At 30.1% G+C, this 23690-nt stretch overlaps 1 protein-coding gene across 1 annotated transcript in view; it reads right to left on the bottom strand.

The window, feature by feature from the left end:
* The window catches only part of LOC129975617 (neurogenic locus notch homolog protein 1-like), an 81282-nt gene that overhangs the window by 15140 nt on the left and 42452 nt on the right, over nucleotides 1-23690 (bottom strand). The window contains exons 10-16 of the mRNA XM_056088695.1: nucleotides 16730-16843; nucleotides 14578-14691; nucleotides 10616-10720; nucleotides 6103-6201; nucleotides 2786-2890; nucleotides 1221-1319; nucleotides 1040-1111 (exon numbers count right to left, since the gene is read on the bottom strand). Coding sequence (XP_055944670.1) covers nucleotides 1040-1111; nucleotides 1221-1319; nucleotides 2786-2890; nucleotides 6103-6201; nucleotides 10616-10720; nucleotides 14578-14691; nucleotides 16730-16843 — 708 coding nt within the window. The remainder of the gene's footprint in view (nucleotides 1-1039; nucleotides 1112-1220; nucleotides 1320-2785; nucleotides 2891-6102; nucleotides 6202-10615; nucleotides 10721-14577; nucleotides 14692-16729; nucleotides 16844-23690) is intronic.

Genomic DNA, 23690 nt, shown 5'->3' with positions numbered 1-23690 from the left:
ACACCATATGCCAGAGCACAACGATCCCATCGATTAACGAGCCGAAGGATTCCTTGTTCCCAGAATTCCTAAGGCCGTGACGAGACCAGTCCTTCACAGTGTCCTTGAGTTCGCTGTCCGTGATGAAGCGTTTCCCTTTCAGATGTTTTTCCAGGGGACCAAATATATGAAAGTTGCAAGGTAACATGTCCGGGCTGTAGGGCGGATGGTGAGCTGCTCCTATTTGAACTTAGCCAGTTCAAAGTGTGTGATCCTGAAGACGTGTGGACGCACGTTATCATGGAGCAGAACCACACCTTCCGTGAGTAGCCCCGGCCTTTTGTCCTTGATGGACCTGCGTAGTCTTCGGAGTGTCTCACAGTACACATCGGAGTTAATGGTTCTTCTGTGCTCGCCATCCTGTTTTCACATGCACTGCCAAGTCAATCACCACGTCTGAATATGACACTCTACTCTCTCCTGTGCATGTGGGTACTAGCTCATGCTCTGATTTACGCCGGAGACTCCAATCGCATCCCTAGATGTCTCGCTACGTTCTCCCATAGCGGCATAGGTAAATATGTTAACTGTTACGTTATTACGATGTTTCGTACCTTTTCCTTTGAACATCTCTTGTAATAATGTGTAATTATATGTTGTAATTTCTGTCCAGCGAGTGTTGTAACTAAACTTCTGTCCATACACTAAGCATTTGTAGAGAATTATTCAAGAGGATATATATATATATATATATATATATATATATATATATATATATATATATATATATATATATATATATATATATATATATATATATATATATATATATATATATATATATATATATATATATATATATATATATATATATATATATATATATATATATATATATATATATATATATATATATATATATATATATATATATATATATATATATATATATATATATATTGAAAAACATTTTCGGTGTTTGAACACCCCTGTTAAGAAAATAATTCAATTAATCAGTGTAAAAAATATTCAAAAATAATATAAACTTTTCAACTCTTACCCTGTACAGTTGATGAGAGAATTGTTGACATAATTAAAGAATCGGTTGTACCTTTTGATGAGGTATCCATTTCTAAAGAAAGGGAAAAGAAATTTAATGTTTTCCAATTTCTGATAATTTCTGAAGTGATAATGAAACTATTTTCTTTTAAAATAAATAAAAAATATCGTTGTTCCCTTACCTACACATACTCCATTCATTTCAGTTGCGAACGATCTGCAGTTACATTTCTTCCGACCATATTCAAAACTGCATGTACCATAAGGTCCACAATTGCATTCTATAAAGTACATATTATTACAAATCTGTAATGTTGCTTCCCAGCATGGTTAGTTCAATCATTGGGAAGACCGTTTTACGATCAACTCTGTGGGATGCTGATCAGATACTGAATCAGTAATCTCAGAGGTTGGCGACAAACTTTGCGTCCATTTGGCTACTTGTCGACGAATTTGGCGACAAAATAGATGATGAAACTTCCAGAATTTTAGCGATTGGGCCTAGGAACTAGATATGCCTGATTGTTCCAAAACCTTCTCTCCCTCCTCTGGTTACTAAATAAGGCCGACAGTGTCAAGCGGAAGACGTCGTTAAGCGACTCGTGTATTGAATCGTGGAAAGAGACGGCGTAATAATTTGGATTAGTCCAGCAACGTGAAAGCGTTGTGTAGATCTCAAGCGATTGCTTAATTGAATTGTGTGTCGTGTCCTGGTGTTTATTGTATAGGCGATATCGTGTCGTGTGAGGAGTAGCAAATCGTGTATTAGAGAGTCGGCAATTGGTTACAGCTAAAGCGAGGAGATATTGGAGAATTGCAGGCGTGTGGATAGACCTTAGAGTGAAGCTACGTAGATTTCCTTCTCCTGCTGAATTCTGACTGGCTGCTTTCTCTGCTGTATTACTACCTATTACTACTTGCGGGCTACTGTCTGTTGCAGTGTACTGCTGTGTATTGCATGTGTACGTCTCGGCTGTATATTTTTATGTCGTATTCGTGTCTTCGTGTTTAATAAAAGTCGTTGTTTGCTATTAAAGAACTGTTGATTGTGTTTCTTTTATTTTCTTTTTTTGCATTTAATTTTAAAGTATAATAACGAAAATCAAATATGTATTTAAAGCTTACTTTCGTAAGATTTAATAGATGTTCTAAAAAAATGTTACAAATACAAACATTTAGTATCAAAATCACATACCGAGTTCACAAGAAGCCAACTATTGGGCCATAAGAAGGACTGGTTTATTTCAGAAAGATCAAGTGATCAACGTCAAGCAACGTTCACACGAGGCCAACTACTGCGCGCAATGGAGGATCACGTGACAGCAATGGGATAATGACAAATAGTTGTCCCAATTAGACAACCATTTGCCATTGTGAAATGGGATCACGTAATGCTTCTTAGGTAAGTTTGACCTTCCATTGTGCACAATTGTTGGCGTCGTATGAACTTTGCCTCAGAGAGTTCCTGCTGATATTGTTGAGTATCATTGGGGCAACTAGCCATTGCCCTGGCAATGTTGTTTGTGCGGCTTAATTTGGATAGACGGCCAATAGCAGAGAGACATGTAATCGCTTCTTTAGGAAAATGTTTGCTGGCTTTGCTTCGCATCAACAATACCCTTTTCGCTTAACAAATGTTTGAGAACACAATATTTATGTCTAAAATATTAATACTTAAATGAATTTACTGAGCTAAAATCAATTTAAATATAAGACCGTTTTAATTTCAAAAAGTAAAATGTGTTACCTTCGCATAATCCACCAAGTTGAGAATATCCAAAGTAACAATTACATACTTTGTTGGTTTCCGAATCCAGAAAGCAAGAATATGAGTAAATCCCACATTGACAGTCTAAAACAAAAAGCAATGAGAAAAGAAGTTGATCTGATTCAAGAACCATTTTATTGATAAAATTCTGAAGACGCTTCTGTCTTCAAAAATAATTTATATTCTTTTTTGTAAACAGTATCTTCTTAAAAAGTAGTTTCGCTTGTTTGTATCGAATTCGGTTTGATTAAAGCTTGCATTTCACGATTTTTCATCCGTTTTTTTTATTATTTCTTTTCTAAAAACATTTATTTAATAGTGAATTGAAATGAAAAAATATTAATGATTGATTGGTTATTTCTTTCGCTTAGAAATGTCTCCTACTTGCTACTATTAATTCTCCTACAGAATAGAGCATTTTATTATTTTGCAGTAATATTAATATATTTCGGCTGATATACTATTTAATTTTTTCCTTAAGGGAAAGATAATTACTATTTTACTTTTTGTACATCTGCAGAAAGCTCGCATTAATATATATTTTCAATGAATTAAAGTTTATAATGTATTAGTTTTTCACATCGCGTGATCATTATTTATTGTTAAATAGTTTTTATTGCTAACTTATTAGTTTATCAAGACTATGACTGTTTGCGAGAAAATGACAGATAATCAGATTATACAATATGCGGCAAAATATACAGTATTGTAATGAAAAGATGAAAAAAAAATACATTACTGTCATTTGTGAGTTTATTTTTCCTGAAAAGAAATTTACATGCATATTAGCGTGTTGATTTTCCACAGTATGCGTAACATAAGTGTTCAAAGTGTGCACCGCCTCGATGTAGACAGTGCATATTGCTCATGCAGATTCTCAAACAAAGGTTGCTGCAAGGAGTCATGATTTTCTCACTTAACGCAGACATAGTTCTTGGTGGATCTTCACAGTTGAGCACACCCTCCTTTAACATTCCCCTTCCATTGACACGATGCACTACTAGAATGGCAAAATTCTTAACAATAGACACGGTACACTCACTACCAGAACGGCGAAATTTCTTAACAATAGACACGGTACACTATCAGAACGATGAAATTTCTTAACAATAGACATGGTACAATACCAGAATAGGGAAATTTCTTAACAATAGACATGGTACACTACCAGAACGGTGAAATTTCTTAACAATAGACATGGTACACTACCAGAATAGGGAAATTTCTTAACAATAGACACGGTACACTACCAGAACGGTGAAATTTCTTAACAATAGACAAGGTACACTACTAGAATAGTGAAATTTCTTAACAATAGACACGGTACACTACCAGAACGGTGAAATTTCTTAACAATAGACATGGAACAATCCCAGAATATTGAAATTTCTTAACAATAGACATGGTACACTACCAGAATAGGGAAATTTCTTAACAATAGACACGGTACACTACCAAAACGGCGAAATTTCTTAACAATAGACAGAATAACTTGTTAGTTGGTGCCGTCATATTAAACTTCTTTTGTTCACGAATACTTCCGTATGATCGGAAATAATGCTCAACTATAAATACTGTTTTTTCAGTCGAGAGACCCACTTCCAACAACAACTGCACAACACAACTTCTTTTTTATTACTGCGAACACTGGTAGCTGGAGCTATGCCTTGTCGGCAAATGCAACCACGCGTTTGAGATGCGCGAGTTTCTGTGCTGTCTATTTTGGCGCATGGCTTTGTTTTAATAATGCTTCTCTTGCAAAATATTTTTAATTTGTAATTTTGACTATCACATTTAATTTATACTATTAAAAGTATAGTAAGTAACATTCGATATGTTCTTTCAAAAACTAATTTACTTCGAAAAAATACTTTATTAATTGGATAAAAATATGATGTGATGAGAAAATAAAAATATCAAGTATAATTATTCAGCTTTGAAATTTCGATTGCAATATCAAATAAGTTTCACAGCTTACATATATCTTATAGCAGCTCTGATGCCCAATTTAATAAGAGAAATTCATTATACTATAATAACTAAGCAAAGTTTGTCAAGCTAATATAAGAATAGTATGATTTTTTAATCAAATTATATTACGTTAAAGAACAGAATACTTGGAAATAATGGAACAGAATACTTGGAAATAATGGAACAGAATACTTGGAAATAATGGAACAGAATACTTGGAAGAATGCTAAAATTATGAACATTCTTAAGTGCAACACCAAATATGCTTCAAAGCTCACGGATATCTTAAATCAATTCTGCATCTTAATTTATTAGAAGAAATTTATTGTTCTACAATATAAGAGCAAAATCTTTCATGCTAATATAGCGACAACATGTTTCTATATAACAGATTATATAACAGAAAATAGCAATATATTTGGAAGAAGAAGAACTTTTATAGATAGAAGAAGCTTTTATATCATTGATAATTTGAAAATTAAACTTTAACCTTGATTAACTAAGAAATGAAAAAAAAATTCTTTTTTCAAAGAATCTTCCTAAATAGTCAAGGAAGAAAATAGAAGTACGTGGCACATAAATCGATCTTATTACTAGTTGTCGAAAGGCAAAAGTTAAATGTAAACACAACATACACAAATTTAAGTCTACCTTATTCATTGAACATTTTTACAGCTGAACTGAATCAATTGCTTCGCTTAGCAAATGAATGGAGCAGCAAAATATTATTAGAAATCACCGCATGTTATAGTTCGTCGTGTCACCAAAGAGGACATTCAGTCAGAGGAAAGATGATATAAAAAGAAACCAAAAAACAGACTTTAAAAAAAGTTCGATTAACCGCAAAAGTAGGCTTAATCGCTGTCGGAGTAATCGGTAAAGACTTAAGATGAATGTACAGTTTCTCTCGAATCACATCAAAATCGTGCCAATCATCCAAAAACTCTCTAAAAGTCCGCAATCCTGCGTATGTGAGAAAACCATATTTTCAGTGGGAAAACCATATTTTCACACAGTATTTTCCATTTTTGTCTTACAAACTCTTATAGAAAAAAAATATATTCAGGATAAATATGTATTTTTCAAAAAAAAAAAGATTAATATTTTTGTTTTATACAGTATTATTTTCTGTAACATACAAATATGTAGTTTATAACCTTCATTTAAATTAAAATCAATAAAAAATATTTTTTCCAAATTTCCATATTTTTTAATTTATTCCTGATTTAACTAAGCGTAAATTGCTTGGAATATCAGAGCAATAAATATTATAGTATTCATTTAAGTCACAACAAATTTTGAAATAAAGATATTTATTATCTCACCAACGCACATTCCATTCTTTTCAAATTTTCCTGATATGCAATCGCAATGCTTTCGCCCATACTGGAAACTACACGAACCATAAGGACCACAATTGCATTCTGAAAAATGACAGAAATTCGGATATATGTAAAAAGTAATAAATATGAAATAATTTCAATATATATAAACATTATTTTTGCTTTAATAATGCAGTTATATCCGGTGAAAAAATATATACGTTACATGCAAAACCTGAAATTTTGGACTCTATATGAATGGGCAATTTTTTTAAGGTAAAATGCGAAAATATTAATATTTAAAAAATTTGTAGGCAATCTATACATCACCAGATAACAAGCCAGCAAAAGCACGAAATGCTCTTTGTTATGTATAACTGTCATTGTCCTTAACATGGTATGAACAAAATATTCCTTACGGTATTCTTTGAGTATGCTTTCGAAATATCATTTATAATGTTTCTATATAATACACGTCTTGAAAATAAACACCTTATATTCTTCTTCTCATATTTTTCTTAAATAATGTTTCTCATTCTATAAACTGCGGGCATTTTTTGCATTGCTGGTAAAGAAAGAGTATGAATGTGAATTTTGAAATCTATAGTTAAAATGGCGAAAATGTGAAGCAGAAATTGAAATAGGGCGATCAACGCATTATTTGCTCTTCAGGGACTGCAATTATAGTAAATCGCAAAAAGAATTAAAATATTTTGAAAACTGAAGATAATAATATCATACATTTTTAAGCAACTTTCCAATCCTTCGCTCGCAAACTAAGAACGCAAGGAATAATCAATAAAAGAAAGCATAAATGGTTATCTCAAGACTTCACAGATGACAATAAGTGCTATTACAAAGTACCCGGTATATTATTACAAATATTAATATTATCCGTTTAGGAATACTTATTTATTTAGGACTAGCCGCCTTTGGCGACCAGCCGGTTCGCCAATCTTAATGTTCGTTAAAATTTTAATAATTAAATATTTTATGCAATTCCAAATTTAATAGATTCTTCAGTAAAATATTTTAAAACTTCAAATTTTGATAGTCATATAATTCACTCATAATATTATAAAGGCCTTCAGTCATAACGTGATATGTATCTCTCTAATTTTCTGTTACCCCTCGTAGAATTTATGTTTTAAATTAAAGTGTAAATGATTCATCTGCAATTAATATAATAATATTTTTTACTGAAACAAAGCATTTTTTTTAATAATATGATTACTGATAATAGAGTCAATGAGCGTTTAAACTTTATGGGCACTAAAGAATATCTTTCTTAATTTATGTAATATCTCAAGAATTTGTCAACAAAATTTTCGCAGATTCATCATGAACAGATCGATTAATGAACAATGTTTCATTTTAAATGCATTAAACACTAAGAAAATAAAATGAATCGTTTAAAATAATCGGTCTAAAACAGGTTTAAAAAAACTACTTAAAAAACGATGTACTTAAAACTATAAGCATATACAAAAAAATATATAACTAACATAAATACAATTTACTTACAAAAGCATGTAACTCACCTAAAAATAATTTAAATCGTCTGTTGAAAGTGGTTGTCATGACAACAATCAGAACAGTGCGCATGCGTGAATTTTCTTCGGAAACTTCTTTTCCCTTTCCACCTGTGTTGCCATAGAAACCGGCGCACAGCTGTTTATACGTTTATGTTTATCTATTCAGATTTTATAATATCTAATCAGAGTAACGGTGAATATCAGTGTGTTCGTGTTCGTCAATAAATGTTAATTTTTTTAATAACATGATTAACGAAAACAGAGTCACTAAGCATTTAAACCTTATGGGAACTAAAAAATATCTTTCTTAATTTATGTAATATCTCAAGAATTTGTCGACCAACCGGTTCGCCAATCTTAATGCTCGTTAAAATTTTTATATTTAAATATTTTATGCAATTCCTACTTTAATAGCTTCTTCATCAAAATATTTTAAAACTTCACATTTTGATAGTCATATAATTCACTCATAATATTATAAAGGCCTTCAGTCATAATGTAATATGTATCTCTCTAATTTTCTGTTAGCACCCGTAGAATTTATGTTTTAAATTAAAGTGGAAAGAATTAATCTGCAATTAATATAATAATATTTTTTTACTGAAACAAAGCATTTTTTTATAATCTGATTAATGAAAATAGAGTCACTCAGCGTTTAAACTTTATGGGCACTAAAGAATATCCTTTTCAATTTACGTATTATCTCAAGAATTTGTCAACAAAATTTTCTTAGATTCATCATGAGCAGATCGATTCATTAACAATGTTTACTTTTAAATGCATCAAACACTTAGAAAATGAAACGAATCGTTTAAAATAGACGGTTTAAAACAGGTTTTAAAAAAACTACTTAAAAAACGATGCACTTAAAACTATAAGCATATACAAAAAAATATATAATTAACATAAATACATTTTAATTACAAAAACATGCAACGAACCTAAAAAAAATTTTAATCCAGTCCGCATCGGTTGATAATAATTCGTCAACACAATGCGGAATTCAGTACACAAAGCGCTTGCGTGAATTTTCAACGCCAGTTACGTAACGCAAATACGTGATTTTTTTTCTACGCCAGTTGGGGTAACGCTATGCGGATTAGAAATTTTTAATTTCCTTTATTCTGTTTTATTTTTATTCAAAAGTTCTTCAGAATGAATCTGAAGGATCGATTAATTAACAATGTTTAATTTTAAATGCATCAAACATTAAGAAAATAAACAGAATCGTTTGAAATAATCCGCCGAAAAATACTAACCCTAGCCTCATTACTGTTGGGAGAAAAAAAACCCGGAAGCCTTACTGATTTAGCGGTGGCGAAAATGGAAGATTTTTTTGGCGGAAAAGTTGGCGGTGGGGAAAATGGAAGATTTTTTTGGCGGGAAAGTTAGTTTTTAATTAATAATTAAAATTCTAATTAAAATTTCAAAAAAAGGGACCCCAGGTGCACATTCCCGACCTCTAAGGTATACATGTACCAAATTTGATAGCTGTATGTCAAATGACCTGGCCTGTAGAGCGCCAACACACACACACACACACACACACACACACACACACACACACACACACACACACACACACACACACACACACACACACACATTGAGCTTTATTATAAGTACTAGCCGCCTTTGGCGACCAGCCGGTTCGCCAATCTTAATGTTCGTTAAAATTTTAATAATTAAATATTTTATGCAATTTCTACTTTAATAGCTTCTTCATCAAAATATTTTAAAACTTCAAATTTTGATTATCATATAATTCATTCATAATATTATAAAGGCCTTCAGTCATAACGTAATATGTATCTCTCTCATTTTCTGTTAGCACCCGTAGAATTTATGCTTTAAATTAAAGTGGAAAGAATTTATCTTCAATTAATATAATAATATTTTTTACTGAAACAAAGCATTTTTTTATAATCTGATTACTGAAAATAGAGTCACTCAGCGTTTAAACTTTATGGGCACTAAAGAATATCTTTTTAAATTTATGTAATATCTCAAGAGTTGGTCAACAAAATTTTCTTATATTCATTATGAGCAGATCGATTCATTAACAATGTTTAAATTTAAATGCATCAAACACTAAGAAAATAAAACGAATCGTTTAAAATAAACGGTTGAAAACAGGTTTTAAAAAAACTACTTAAAAAACAATGTACTTAAAACTATAAGCATATACAAAAAATATATAACTAACATAAATACATTTTACTTACAAAAGCATGCAACTAACTCAAAAAGAATTTAAATCATCCATTTATAACGTTGTCATGGCAACAATCAGAACAGAATGCGCATGCGTGAATTTTCTTCGCCGGTTACGTAACGCAAATACGTGATTTTTTCTACGCCAGTTGGGGTAACGCTATGCGGATTAGACATTTTTAATTTCCTTTATTCTGTTTTATTTTAATTCAAAAGTACTTCAGAATGAATCTGAAATATTGATTCATTAACAATGTTTAATTTTAAATGCATCAAACATTACGAAAATAAACAGAACCGATTGAAATAATCCGCCGAAAAATTTTAACCCTAGCCTCATTACTGTTGGGAGAAAAAAAAAAACGGAAGCCTTTCTCGTTTGGCGCTGGGGATAATGGAAGATTTTTTTGGCGAAAAAGTTGGCGGTGGGGAAAATGGAAGATTTTTTTGGCGAAAAAGTTGGCGGTGGGGAAAATGGAAGATTTTTTGGCGGGAAAGTTAGTTTTTAATTAATAATTAAAATTCTAATTAAAAATTCGAAAAAAGAAACCCCAGGTGCACATTCCCAACCTCCAAGGTATACATGTACCAAATTTGGTAGCTGTAAGTTGAATGGTCTGGCCTGCAGAGCGCCAACACACACACACACACACACACACATTGAGCTTTATTATAAGTATAGATATAGATAATAACGAAAACTGCAGCTCTATGTATACTTGGCTAATTTAAATAAAATTTATTCCTGATTCAAAAAACACCAATACCATCGCAGTGTTCATGATTTTCAGCATATCCGTGAGAGCAATTGCATATTTTATTCCCCTTCCAGTCAAAGTAACAGGAATTTGAATTTTCACCGCAATAACAATCTGAAAAATAAAAGAGAACCTGGTTATTTTATGTAACTTTCAAAGTTAAAGAAACATTTTTATATTATTTTATATAGTTTTTTTTCCTATTTTATATAAAACATTTAATATGAGGCATAACTATTATTAAACGAGCTGCACCAAAAGCTATCTGAATACTATCTAAGTCTCTGATTAACACTGGAATATTTCTTGTTTATTTACGGTATGTGACTACGTTAAAAAGTCTGTTTTTTTGCGAAAATATGATTATTTTATTTAATACTACTCCGAAATTATTTTTATTTAATATTCTTAATGTTTGAACAAGTTTCTCTATAAAACCGTTGGAGTTTTATTTGGAATTTTTGAGAAATTGTACTGGTATTTGCATTTATATATGACTATTTTACATTTTTAAATGTTATTTTCTCAAATTTTAAATTTTGATAGAATTATCTTACAGAAAACCTCATAAATTAAAATATAATGCATATTTTTGTTTCAAATTTGATGTAACAATTTCTCAATATGTTCTACAGTTCCTGAACTAGAGAATAAGTAATTTATTCATTTAGAAAGATTTTGCAGTTGTTTTAGTGCTTCAAAAGAAATATTTCGAATGTGAAAAAAATTAAAAATGTCTTGTTATTTATCAGTCAAACACCGATTTTTAAAAAGTGAACAGAAATACACATTATTTTTTTGTTCAGATACTAAATATATTTCTTGAACTATATACAAAATTCTAAACAAATAGTTTGACAAGTATTTAAACTAGAAGATTTTGCTTTATATCTCTTTTTAGCCGAAAATATACATTTTCCAATTCTTTAGAGTAGAATTTGTTACTTAACATGCATATTTTAGTTTTATAGATGTTTTTAAAATACATTTTGAACCAATATTTAAAAAATAAATATTTTCGAAGGATTTTCAAAAAATTCCCCCCGAAATGTCATCATATACCTTGAATTTATTAAAACATTGTCATCTGTATTTTGAGTAATTTATAGAAAACTCTACTATTATACTCTGTAGCAAGCAGTTGAAAAAGCGAGCTTACAAGTCTATTTGCAACATCTAAAACAAATGAATTCCATCTTATATTTTTAAAATTATTTTCTGCGTAGCTGGTTGCATAGTACGAATGTTTATAAACTAATATATCTTTGTCTGAGATGAATGCAATCCATAATTTCTTATTTGACCAGTCTATGTAGTCTTACTGCATTGACGTTTGCAGAATACTATGAAAATGAAAGTAAACTAAACTTCAATGAAAATGAAAAAATACTGATAAGACCTCACGTAAGATCCCTATATGACTTAAAAGAATACCAGCATAAAGACATTTTCAGTGGGCGTAACCCAATGAAAGATCTCGCCTTCTCTATTAACAAATTGAATTCCGACCGAACAAATGGCAGCAGCTTAATCTTCGGTCGCAAGACTTCGGAGAAAATGCGAAAAACGTGATTTTGGAAATATTTGATCTGTCTTTCATTTCAGGTAAATTACCAAAAATCCGGAAAAACTCCACTGATAAACCAATTCAAAAATCAAACAAAATAGCATCAAAGTATAACAATACAGACCTACTTCACTTACTGGCATTCTGTGCAAAATTATGGAACTTACAACCCACTGCAGAGTTATGAACTGGCTCATGGAAAACAATAAGCTTCATTACTATCAAAATCCACATCGAGCCCATCACAGCATCAGTTAATTCTATCTGAATCAGTCAATAATAGACAATTTTGAAGAAAGACCTCATCGTAAATTATTACCAATTTTTTTAGATCTTTGAACTGTGTTTAACCCAGTATGTCATCAGAAACTGATCCACATTATCCATGGCACCGAATTCCAAGTCAATGCGCTAATAAGGATAAATTATTTTCTTACAGACAAAATATTCTCTGTAAAGTTGATGTAGTGTTCTCTGAATCACACAGGTTGTGGGCAAGAGTAATATATGGCTCAATCTCAGGTCCCCTTCTATTTGGACATTCTATTTCTATATGGACACCAGTTATCACCATATTCAACCTGACAAGAAAGCCCCACTCTGTGTTGATGTTTGGTATTCACATAGAGGCACTGAAGTGTCGGAGGAGGCTTTTAACACAACTCTTAAGAAGCAGTTCTTGGGTAGAGGACCACAAATTGGCCATAGATTAAGACAAGAAAATTTACCGCATCTTTTCGACGAATAAAAGGCAATGTAGCACTTTCAACGTAAACACTCGATCAAGGATTCTCAGATAAAGAAGGTGGACCTTCCTAAATATTCCGGTATTTAGATCCTGAATCTCGATTTATAAAGCCTTTTGAATATACTGCCAATAAACCTCAAGGCAAATTAAATATTCTTAAAACATTATATGGCCTCATATTGCACATACATGTGAATTGCACCAATATGGGCCATATATACGAAAAATATGTGGTCCATATTGCACCAAAGCATACTGAAGCCCAAAGTCTTAAAAGCAAGTACTATTTGAATATGCTAGAACTTGAATATATCTCCCCAATTTCAATCCGTCTTCAACCTCTGACAAGCTAAAATTGGATTCCGTGAAGCATAGAGCTTCAAAAATTATAACTGGTACAGTTTCTTCACACAACAATAAAAAAGCGGAACAAGAATAGGAATGCCTCTTTAGACATCAGGCATGATCTCACCAATATCAAGTTCCAGTTTATGAATACATCTCCTCTATGGTTTTCAATGATTAAAAAAGGTTCCCTTAGACTCAAAACATCCGCGGTTCTCCAGCTTGACATAGATATAAGTACAAATCCCAGATTTAACATTATTCCCTAAATTTATTTCTAGAGCCTCTCTTTCCAAGAAAACTACCGAAGACAAATTTTTGCTTGAACTTGTTGCAACCCAGCTAAAAAGACACCCTTAAGGCACTTAAACAAAATGGCCTTGATACAATAGAAAAACTCAAGCATGGTAAACTGTATCGGCTATATTGAAATATCATCATTTCAATTCAGAATATCAAATTATGCCTTTAATGTACTGTTATAATTTACAACACATTATATTCTTCTATACATATTTGAGCCTTAAAGTTTGTAAAAACAAATAGGAGAGAAAATACCATACTAATAATAATTACTTAAATTCTTTAATTTCTACCTCTGAGGAATACAGTAATTGTAAGAGAATTTCAATGAAAATACTGCAATTACTTTTCTGGTTGTAAACAATACCCCCCAAAAAATAATTCTATTGACATGATAATTTTAATTTAAAGCTATTGAAATATACAAACTCTAAAAAAATATACAGAAATATATGGTTCATATTTAGAAAATTTTCGAATGAAAACAAAAACGAAATTTAACTGAAGACGGCTAAGACATTTCTAGTACAACAGAAACAAGTCATTTACTTTTAAATTCACTCGAATCACTAATCCGATTATTCTAAGCCCAGGGGCTTTAAATATATGATAATTTAATATTGGAAAAGTTTATACATTCTCAGATCATTAAAATATCATTATCTAAAAATAGAGGATTGAAAGCAAATTTCAGAGAATATTATAATATTATAAATAAACCGATGTCAAATATGTTAATTCTGAGAAACGAGCATGAGAATAAAATGATTAATCATTAAAAGGAAATATCCTTTCATGTTAGTGTTCTGAACAATCTTTAAATTATATATATTTCAGCTCTTATGCATACGGTACAGAAAGAAAATAAACTCACTAATATTCTAGAAGTCTTTTATTTTAAATTTTATTTCAAATTTATTCTGAAACAAGAAATGTATGATGATAATAATTTTCTGCAGCTCTGAACAACATAAATGCTTTTAGAAAATATAAAGAAATATAACTTACCAAAGCATTTTTTAACGCCATATACCTCGAATTCAGTTTTTCCAGAAGGACATCTACAATCAGCTGCTTTTTGGTCATTTACGAAGCACTCTTGTGTCGGTGCGCAATTGCATTCTTTGGAGAAGTAAAAAATAATATCATTAATGAAAGGAAAAACAGTTGCGCCTTCATTGCTCAAAAGAATAATTTGGAATTCTTTATTTGATTAGTAATTTAAAGCGGATTTTTTAAAGTATAAATGTCAAGAAATAGAATTCTCATTTGCAAATTTTCTTCAAATTCGTAAATGAGCTTTTCGCTTTATCATATCAGAACCTACTAAAACATGTTTCTCTTTCAGAATAATTTCCAATAATTCGAAGATTACCCTTTATAGCTCCTGTATTTCTGATTATTTTTACCGTTGCCTGCTGTGAAGAAAAACCAGGGAGATAGTTATAATTTGGTGAGAAATTTTTTCTATTTAATTTTTAAATTTGATTGTCTTTAACTAAACGAATGAGCATGGTGTCAGCAAACCTAAAATTTGATCTTAGAGTACGTGATCAATTAATTTTTTGATAAAAATATCGTACACGGTAATACCATCAGAACGATTTGAACTAAAATTCAAAAGATTTTTTTAGTACCATTGAAAATTAGCATTTTTACTTTTGTGAGAACTACACTTATAAATGTCTGTTCTAGAATGAACTCGGAATATCAAATTATACATATAATATCCTTTATTATGTTCTTATCGATCCATTTGAACCTCAAAGCTTGTAAAAATCATTAGAAGGGAAAATATAACACTTATTATTGCTATACAAATTACCACGAATTCTTTCTCTAAAGAATACAGCAATTGCAAGAAAAAATGAATGAAAAATACTTGTTTTTTTCTGAATGAAAAGAACACTTTAGTTCAAAATATTTTTTTATGCAGAATGCTTTTAATCTAACTCATTTGAATTGTACGAGGTTTCAAAAGGAATTGAAAAATAAACCAAACATTGAATTGCATGGTTATAAATTAGAAAAATTTCGAATGAAAACGAAAATGAAATTTATCAGAAGATATTTAAGAAATTTCTAGTACAATAGAAAAAAGCCATATGCTTTTACATTCACTTGAATAAATAATCAAATTTTTCTGCGGCCATGAGCTTAAAATATATAATATTTTCATATTGGAAAATGTTTTTCAATGAAACTCTTAAAAATGTATTTCATTTTATAATTTCTGAGTCATTTCTGAACAATCCTTGTTTTTTAGAATGATTTCCAGAAATTCAATGAATATCCTAGAGTTCTTTATATATATATATATATATATATATATATATATATATATATATATATATATATATATATATATATATATATATATATATATATATATATATAAAAATTTCTTTGCCGAAATTAATTGTCTTTCTAACTAGAGGAATGGCATTAGCATGGCATTCGCCAAAGTACTGTTTTCTTTTAAAGTACGTAATCGATTTTTTTTTCTTCTATAAAAAGTTCACCAGCGAGTCGTGAAAAATCTTTCTTTCTTCTATATTTTTATCTTATTTTAATGAAAATATCATGCATGGAAATGCAGATAGAAAAACTTGAAATAAATGTAAAAAGATTTCTTTAGAATCAGAGGAAACTGGCATTCATACTTTTATGAAATTAAATTTATAAATATGTCTTGTAAACTGAACTCAGAGTATCAAATTATGGATATTATATTTTATTATAATTTCCAACACATTATATGCGAATTTATACATTTGAGCCTCAAAGTTTCTAAAAAAAAAAATAAGATGGAAAAATATTAAACTTTTATGAATATTCTATGTATTCATTATCTTATTCGTTATGGTAATTTAAAAACCCCAGGAGGAGAGTAATATGAAAATGTTTCTTATGTTATAAGTAATGAACCATTCCTGTTGGTGTTTACAAAAATCTTTTATTTATATTTCCTTTTTTTCACTTTTATATATCAAATCCATATAGAAAAAAGAATATCACTAAAATTCTAGGAGAATTTTATTTTAAAATTTATTAAAAAATTAATATAAGAAATTTATGAATATAATTATTACAAAATATTAATATCCTATCTTTCCGCCAAGCTTATAATATAAAGGCTAAAAATATATGTACTTCTTACCAACACATGTTTTAACGCCATCCACGTTGAATTCAGTTTTACCAGACGGACACCTACAATCTGCTTCCTTTTGATCATTTAGGAAGCACACTTGTGTTTGAGCACAATTGCATTCTGTAGGGAAATAAAGACAAATGAGTCGTATTCATGACAAACAAAAATGACACAAGTCAAATTCAAGTTTCAATAATAATAATAATAATTTGGAATTTTTTACTAGACTACTAAAATAAGCAGATGTTTTGCTGAATACATTTCATTGAAATTGAATTCATTTTTGCGAATTTTCTTTGAAATTCTTAAAGAAGTATTTCATTTTATAATTTCTGTGCCATTTCTGAACATTCTTTCTCTTTCAGAATGATTTCCAGAAATTCAGTAAATATTCAAGAGTTCTCTTATATTTTTATTTTCTTTCTGTTTTCTTTCTGTAGTTAAATCAGTGAAAAGATTACATTTCGGAAAAACATTTTCTTTGCTGAAATTAATGGTTCTTCTAACTGGAGGAATGGCATTGGCATGGCATTCGCCAAAGTACTGTTTGTTCACAGAGTACATAAATGATTTTTTTTCCTCCTATAAAATGTTTACCAGCGAGTCGTGAAAAATCTTTCTTTCTTCTATATTTTTTTCTTCTATTGATAAAAATATCATGCACGGAAATGCCGAAATACTTGAAATAAATGTAAAAAGATTTCTTTAGAATCAGAATGGTGATTCACCTGAACGCCAACAGATGGCGCAATGAAAAAACCAGATTGTTGAACTTTTGTTTTTATTTAGAGACTGGCATTCTGAGGGGAGGCTTGAATGACACGGGTGCTTAATGTGCACGCGCTCGACAATGTGTAATTTGAAAGCTGTATGCAAAAATTCTATTCGCTGTATTTAAATCTGTAATTCATTCTTATAATCATAATTTCTGAAAAAATTTTTTCTTTCAAAATTATTTCCAAAAACTCTGTGTATATCCTAGAGTTTTCTTATATTTTTAATTTGTTTTGCCATCGACTGCTATGCAGTTAAATCAGTAAAAGGATTAGAATTTCGAAAACAAATTTTTTTTTGCTCAAATTAATTGTCTTTGTAACTAGGGGAATGGCATAGGCACGGCATTCACCAAAATACTGTTTTTTCCTAGAGAACGTAATCGATTTTTTTTCTCCTATAAGATGTTTACCAGCGAGTAGTGAAAAATCTTTCTTTTATCTATATTTTTTTCTTCATTTGATAAAAATATCATGAACGAAATACCGAAAGACTTGAAACAAAGGTAAAAAGATTTCTATAGTATCAGAGAAAACCCGACATTGATACTTTTATGAAATTACATTTATAAATATCTGTTGTAGACTGAACTCGGAGTATCAAATTATGCATATAATATTTTAATATAATTTCCAACGCATTATATAGGTATCGATACATATTTGAGCCTCAAAGTTTCTGAAAGCAATAAGATGGAAAAATCTTAAATTTTTATGAATATATTTTTTTGTTATTTCTTTCTCTAAGAAATACAGCATTTACGGAAGAAGTTGAATGAAAATACTACAATATTTCTCGTTTGTAAACAAAAAAAAAAAAAAAAAAAAAAAAAACTCCAGTTTAAAAATTAATTTTCTTTTCTTCAGATAATTTTAATCAACTCTTTAGAACAATAAAAGGGCTTCGAATCGTTACAATTATGAAAATATATAGTTCTTAATCATAAAACCTTCGAACGAAACTGGCATTATTTTTATCAAAAGACAATAAAGAAATATACAATAGAAAAAAACCAAATCATCTTCAATTCTTTAAAATCACTAATACGATTATTCTGACGCAAAGGGCTTAAATAATATAATCATTTAATTTTCAAAACTGTTTTACATTCTTAGATCTTTCAAATATCATTATTTATAAATATTTCATCTTAATGTTTAAACATATTTTTACTAAAGCCGTGCAGCCAGCTGCTGTAGACACACGTAAAATTGAACCATTGCCAAATGCAGTGCATATGAAACCTCATTGTTACAGTGTTCCCATTGCTTACAGAAAGGAAGTTGAACATCAATTTCAAGAACTACTAGAATTAGGTTTGATAGAACCATCAGAATCCGAAATTGCTCATTCGATTTTTTGCTTTTGATAAAAAAGATTCTTCATTAAGAATGCGTATCGATTTTAGAACTTTAAATACAGTGACTAAAGTCTCGGTTTTTCCCATGAAAGATATGCAAGAGCTAATATTTAGTGCAGGATCAAAACATTTTTAACTAGCTTAGGTCTCTTAAAGGGGTATTTATTGGCAAATAAAAATGGATGAGGAAAGTAAACGATTAACGGCATTTGCTACTCATAATGCTGTGTACCAGTGGAAAACTATGTGTTTCGGTCTGGCAGCGGCCTCTGTTATTTTTCAGCAAGAAATGAACCGTGTCTTAAAATGTGAGTCAGAGTACGCGCAGGAGTATATACATGATGCCGTTATTTACTCTAAACGTTTTGAGAAACATTTAGTTCATTTAAAATTAATACTAACCGAATTATATTAACTAGGATCCTTTGTGGGACTAGATAAATGTACTTTCCTCGTCAAAAGAATAAAATTTTTAAGTCATTTTATAGGTGGATGTAAACATGGTCAGGATAAAGACAACATTCTAGCAATACAGACATTAACTAGACTTATCACTATAAAAGGAGATTAGGTCTGTGTTAAGATTAATTGGTTTCTGCCGCGCATAAATACCGAATATTGCGGAAATATCTACTCCACTCACGAAATTCACCAAGAAAACTATACCAAACAAGGTGGGATGGGGGAAAAAAGAACAAAATTCTTTTGAAAAACTGAAGGAATTAGTCTCTGATATAACTAGTCTTGATATCACGGATGCAACTTGCCATTTCAAGAACATTGTGATGCATCTTATTATGGTGTAGGTTATTGTTTAACTCAGAAGAATGCTGACGGGTCTTACAGACCAATAGCTTTTGCCAGCCAAAAATTCAATGCCACACAAAGTAACTGGGCAAGCATTAAGAAAGAGGCTTGGGCGGTGTTATCTGGATTGAATAAATATGATAAATGGATTTATGGTGCTAAGCTGGAGAACATATCCGATCATAATCCCCTTAAATATCTGAACCAAACCACTCCTAAAAGTCCAAAGCTTACCCGTTGGGTTTATAAAGTTGGAATCCTTCCATAACGCATAGACCAGCAGCGAGCTGAACATCACCGAAGTGAGGACGCTCTATCACGATTAGAATCATTCATCCCTTATGTTACCTAATAAATGTCTGAATGTTTTTTTTTTTTTTTAGTCACCAAGGAATTTTAACTGCAGTTGGAATATATATATAAATGTATGATTTCTTTCTTTCTTGACATGCAAACATTGCATTGTTCTGTATATTTTATATTTCCATATGCAGTTTCCTGTGTTTATGTTGCATTAATTTTTATCTTTTTGATTTTTTTTCCGTTTTGCAAGTTATGTCATAGTTTTTTTTTTTGTATACATGTATATTGTTCGTGAATATAATAAAATCAGCCACTGTGGCCTAATTTTATGCTTAGGTAGGGCTTGTAAGGAAACTCAAATTTGGAAATCCTTTTGCCTAACCGAGAGTGGCAGGGAGAGAACAGGATTAGGGAGAGATCATCTAAAACATTCAACAAAAATGCTAATCTGTTAAAATGTTTGCATTTTTTTCATATTTTATCTTATACTTTTGTGCTGAGTCTCGTATCAAAAATATGAATACAAATTTGGGACTAAATTTTGAAGTGATCACTGCCCATACCGCTCAAGCTAAAGAAAACACACGCGATGAGGGTTTTTTGACACAAGCATTTATGCTTGTCTAACAAATGCATTTATAAATATATGTTGTAGACTGCACTCAGATTATCAAATTATGCATAGAATATTCTATTGTATTTTTCTACACATTATATGCATATCCTTTCAAATGAACTTCAAAGTTTCCGCAAATAATTAAGTGGGAAAATATTACACTTATTACCAACAATACACATTTTTTTTTACTTTCATTCTCCGGAGATACAGCAGATGCAAGAGAAATAGAATGAAAATACTAGAATTTTTTTTGTTAGTAAAAAAATCTCTAGTACAATAAAAAAAAAAAAATATTTTTTCCTAATAATTTTAATCAAAATCATTGAAATATAAGAGATCACAAAACAATTCAGAATCTAAAAAAATTATAGAAATGTATGGTTTTTAATCAGGAACTTTCGAATGAAAATTAAATTCAAACTTATCTGAAAATGGTTGAGGCGTTTCTAGTGCAATAGAAACAAGCCAGTTCCTCTTAAATTCACTCGAATCAATAATCCGATTACTCTGAGGCCAAGGGCGTAAAACATATAATCAATTAATACCAGAAACTGTTAAACTGTTTTCTTCGGTGATGAAAATATCATTAGTTAAAAATATGATATTGACAGCCACTTTCAGAAAAGATTACATAATAATAAATTAAATAGAGCCATAAAATTTTATTCTAAAAACCCAGAATCTGTAAAATATGATAATTTTTCTTGTATTGCAAGTAGGGGTTGCAATACCGGACCAAAATTTCAATACCGGTATTCGGTATTTTTTAGACCTTAATACCGGGATACCGGTTTTAATACCGGTATTAGAAATTTTAGAAAAAGAAAGAAAACGCAGGTTTTTCTTTGTTTTATTTGCCAGTTTTATTAGAGAGGGTAAATATCAAAAAAAATTGTAACTTATAAATTATAACAGCATATAAAGAATCACAAAAAAGTAAAGGAACAACTTATTTATTTAAATCGCAAAAAAAGTGTAAATATCACTATTCAGTCTGTGGTACTATTACAAATTTTTGAAATGCGATCTTAAAAAACATAATGTATCAATTGTACTGCCTTTAAGCCTGAAAAGTAATTTTGTGTGAAAATGACCAGCTGTCGAAAACGCTCTTTCGGCATCTACGCTAGTTGGTGATACTGTTAGCAATGCGCGATATACATTTTCCAAGTATTTACCTCTAAATCCCTCATTTTCAAATAAATCAATTTCTTGTCGGATGGTTTTGGATATAGCTGATTTCTGTATTGTATTTTGGTTGGTTGAAATTTTCTTATTTATCGCTAATTCTAATTTTTGTACAAGAGACAATTCCTTTTCATTATCCACATTAGTGTCATCATAATCTTCGATAACTACGGAATTCTTCCGAATGTGGATAGATTTGTGAGTAAAAAATTTTAAGAAAATTTACTATAAAAATCAAATTTAAATTATTTTCTTTTCTTCTTTCTCATTTTCATTTTAAAAATCATTATAATTATGTAAATACCATAAGACATTTTCTATTTCGGTATGCCTTTCTTCTGTGCGATTTTTCAATGTAATACATAATTCTTCTGATAATGATGTATGCTGTTATTTCATGACTGAAACATGAAATTTATTGTTGCATTAGCTGTTAATAAATTAAAATCTCTCCGACATAATGCCTCTATAGTCAGTTTTATTGGAAGTAGAGCTGATATAGTTCTGGATATTAAGTCGAATTCACTATCTGAAATTTAATTTACAGGTTTAAGTCGATTATTGCTTTTTGGATTGGGTTTCTAAATTTCAAAAATCGGGAATTCTAAATTTCAAAAATCATTAGGAGTAAACTGTTCCAACGTGTCTTAGAATCTATTATTAACATATATTCCGTTTTATTTTCAGTTAGTATATATTTTTGTAATATGGCATTTTTTGTAGGGGAAAGTTTAAATATCTTAACAATTTTTCGAACTTTATAAATTATAGGAAGCAATTTTTGATGGGTTAATATTTCATCCTCATTAGCAATATCGTCTTCAACAGTTATATTGTCATTATCTTCATTGTCAATATCACTCTCATTCTCTTCAAAGTCGGAATCCGAAGTTTCTATATCCACAGTATTTGGATTCTTCTGTTCTTTATTTTTTTTGGACATCTATTACTCCTATTTGAATTCCATGAGAAAAGCACAATTGCTAATTTGCACCAATCAACTTTCCAACTTTTTTCATAACTGTTGCTCCATTAGTCGCTACGGATACAATATCTTCTTTCAGGGATAATCCATGTTTCTCTAATTTAGATTTAAGCAATTCATTAAGCCATTAATTAGCTAATTAATTTCGCCCTTTAGAGAGACATAAAAACAAAAACGTATACTATTTTGCTATGTTGGCGATCCCTGAACATATAGTGGAGACAATTTAAAAAATTTCTAGTAAGTACCGAAAAACCGGTATTTAAACTTGTGAATACCGGTATTACGAAATTGTAAAATGGCTCAAAATACCGATATTCGGTATCCCGGTATACCGGTATTGCAATCCCTAATTGCAAGGAATTATCCTTTCCTATTGCTATTGTAAAAAATCTAGGTATGTGCCTACCTTCGGAGACTTTTTTTAAAAATATTTAAATTTTTAATAAACAAAAGATGTTTATATTTAAAATAGGGCATAAAACTTTCAATTTAAATGTAATTTGTTTGAAATTATTATTAATTTTTGAAATATTGGTCATTTTTAGTCACATTTTAACGAAAAATTACACTTACGGTAAACTTTCTACTATAAATTCTAATAAATATATTTCAATAATATTTATGCGCTAAATAAATAACACCCTTATCTATGTTATGAACTAAAAGATTTGCAAAGTTTTGAAAAGTTTTTGAACTATTTGAAATTCTGTGTCAAAACTCAGTTTTTAAAAAAAAGACTCATGTTTTTTTCGCAAAAAAAGCAATAAAATGAAAAAAAAATGAAGATGGAGATTAGATTTTAGTTCATAACACAGATAAAATATATTTAAACATTTTCGCAACATTTCAAATCAATATCTTAAAAAGATGTGCTTTGGTGATGTTTAGCGTAAAGCAAAATATTGAAAAACACAGTTTTTCAGAAAAC

This window comes from Argiope bruennichi, chromosome 7, assembly GCF_947563725.1.
Source record: "Argiope bruennichi chromosome 7, qqArgBrue1.1, whole genome shotgun sequence".
In the NCBI taxonomy this organism is placed as follows: Eukaryota; Metazoa; Arthropoda; class Arachnida; order Araneae; family Araneidae; genus Argiope; species Argiope bruennichi.
Note: the sequence above shows the minus strand (reverse complement) of the source record. Positions and strands in the feature narration are given on the sequence as shown.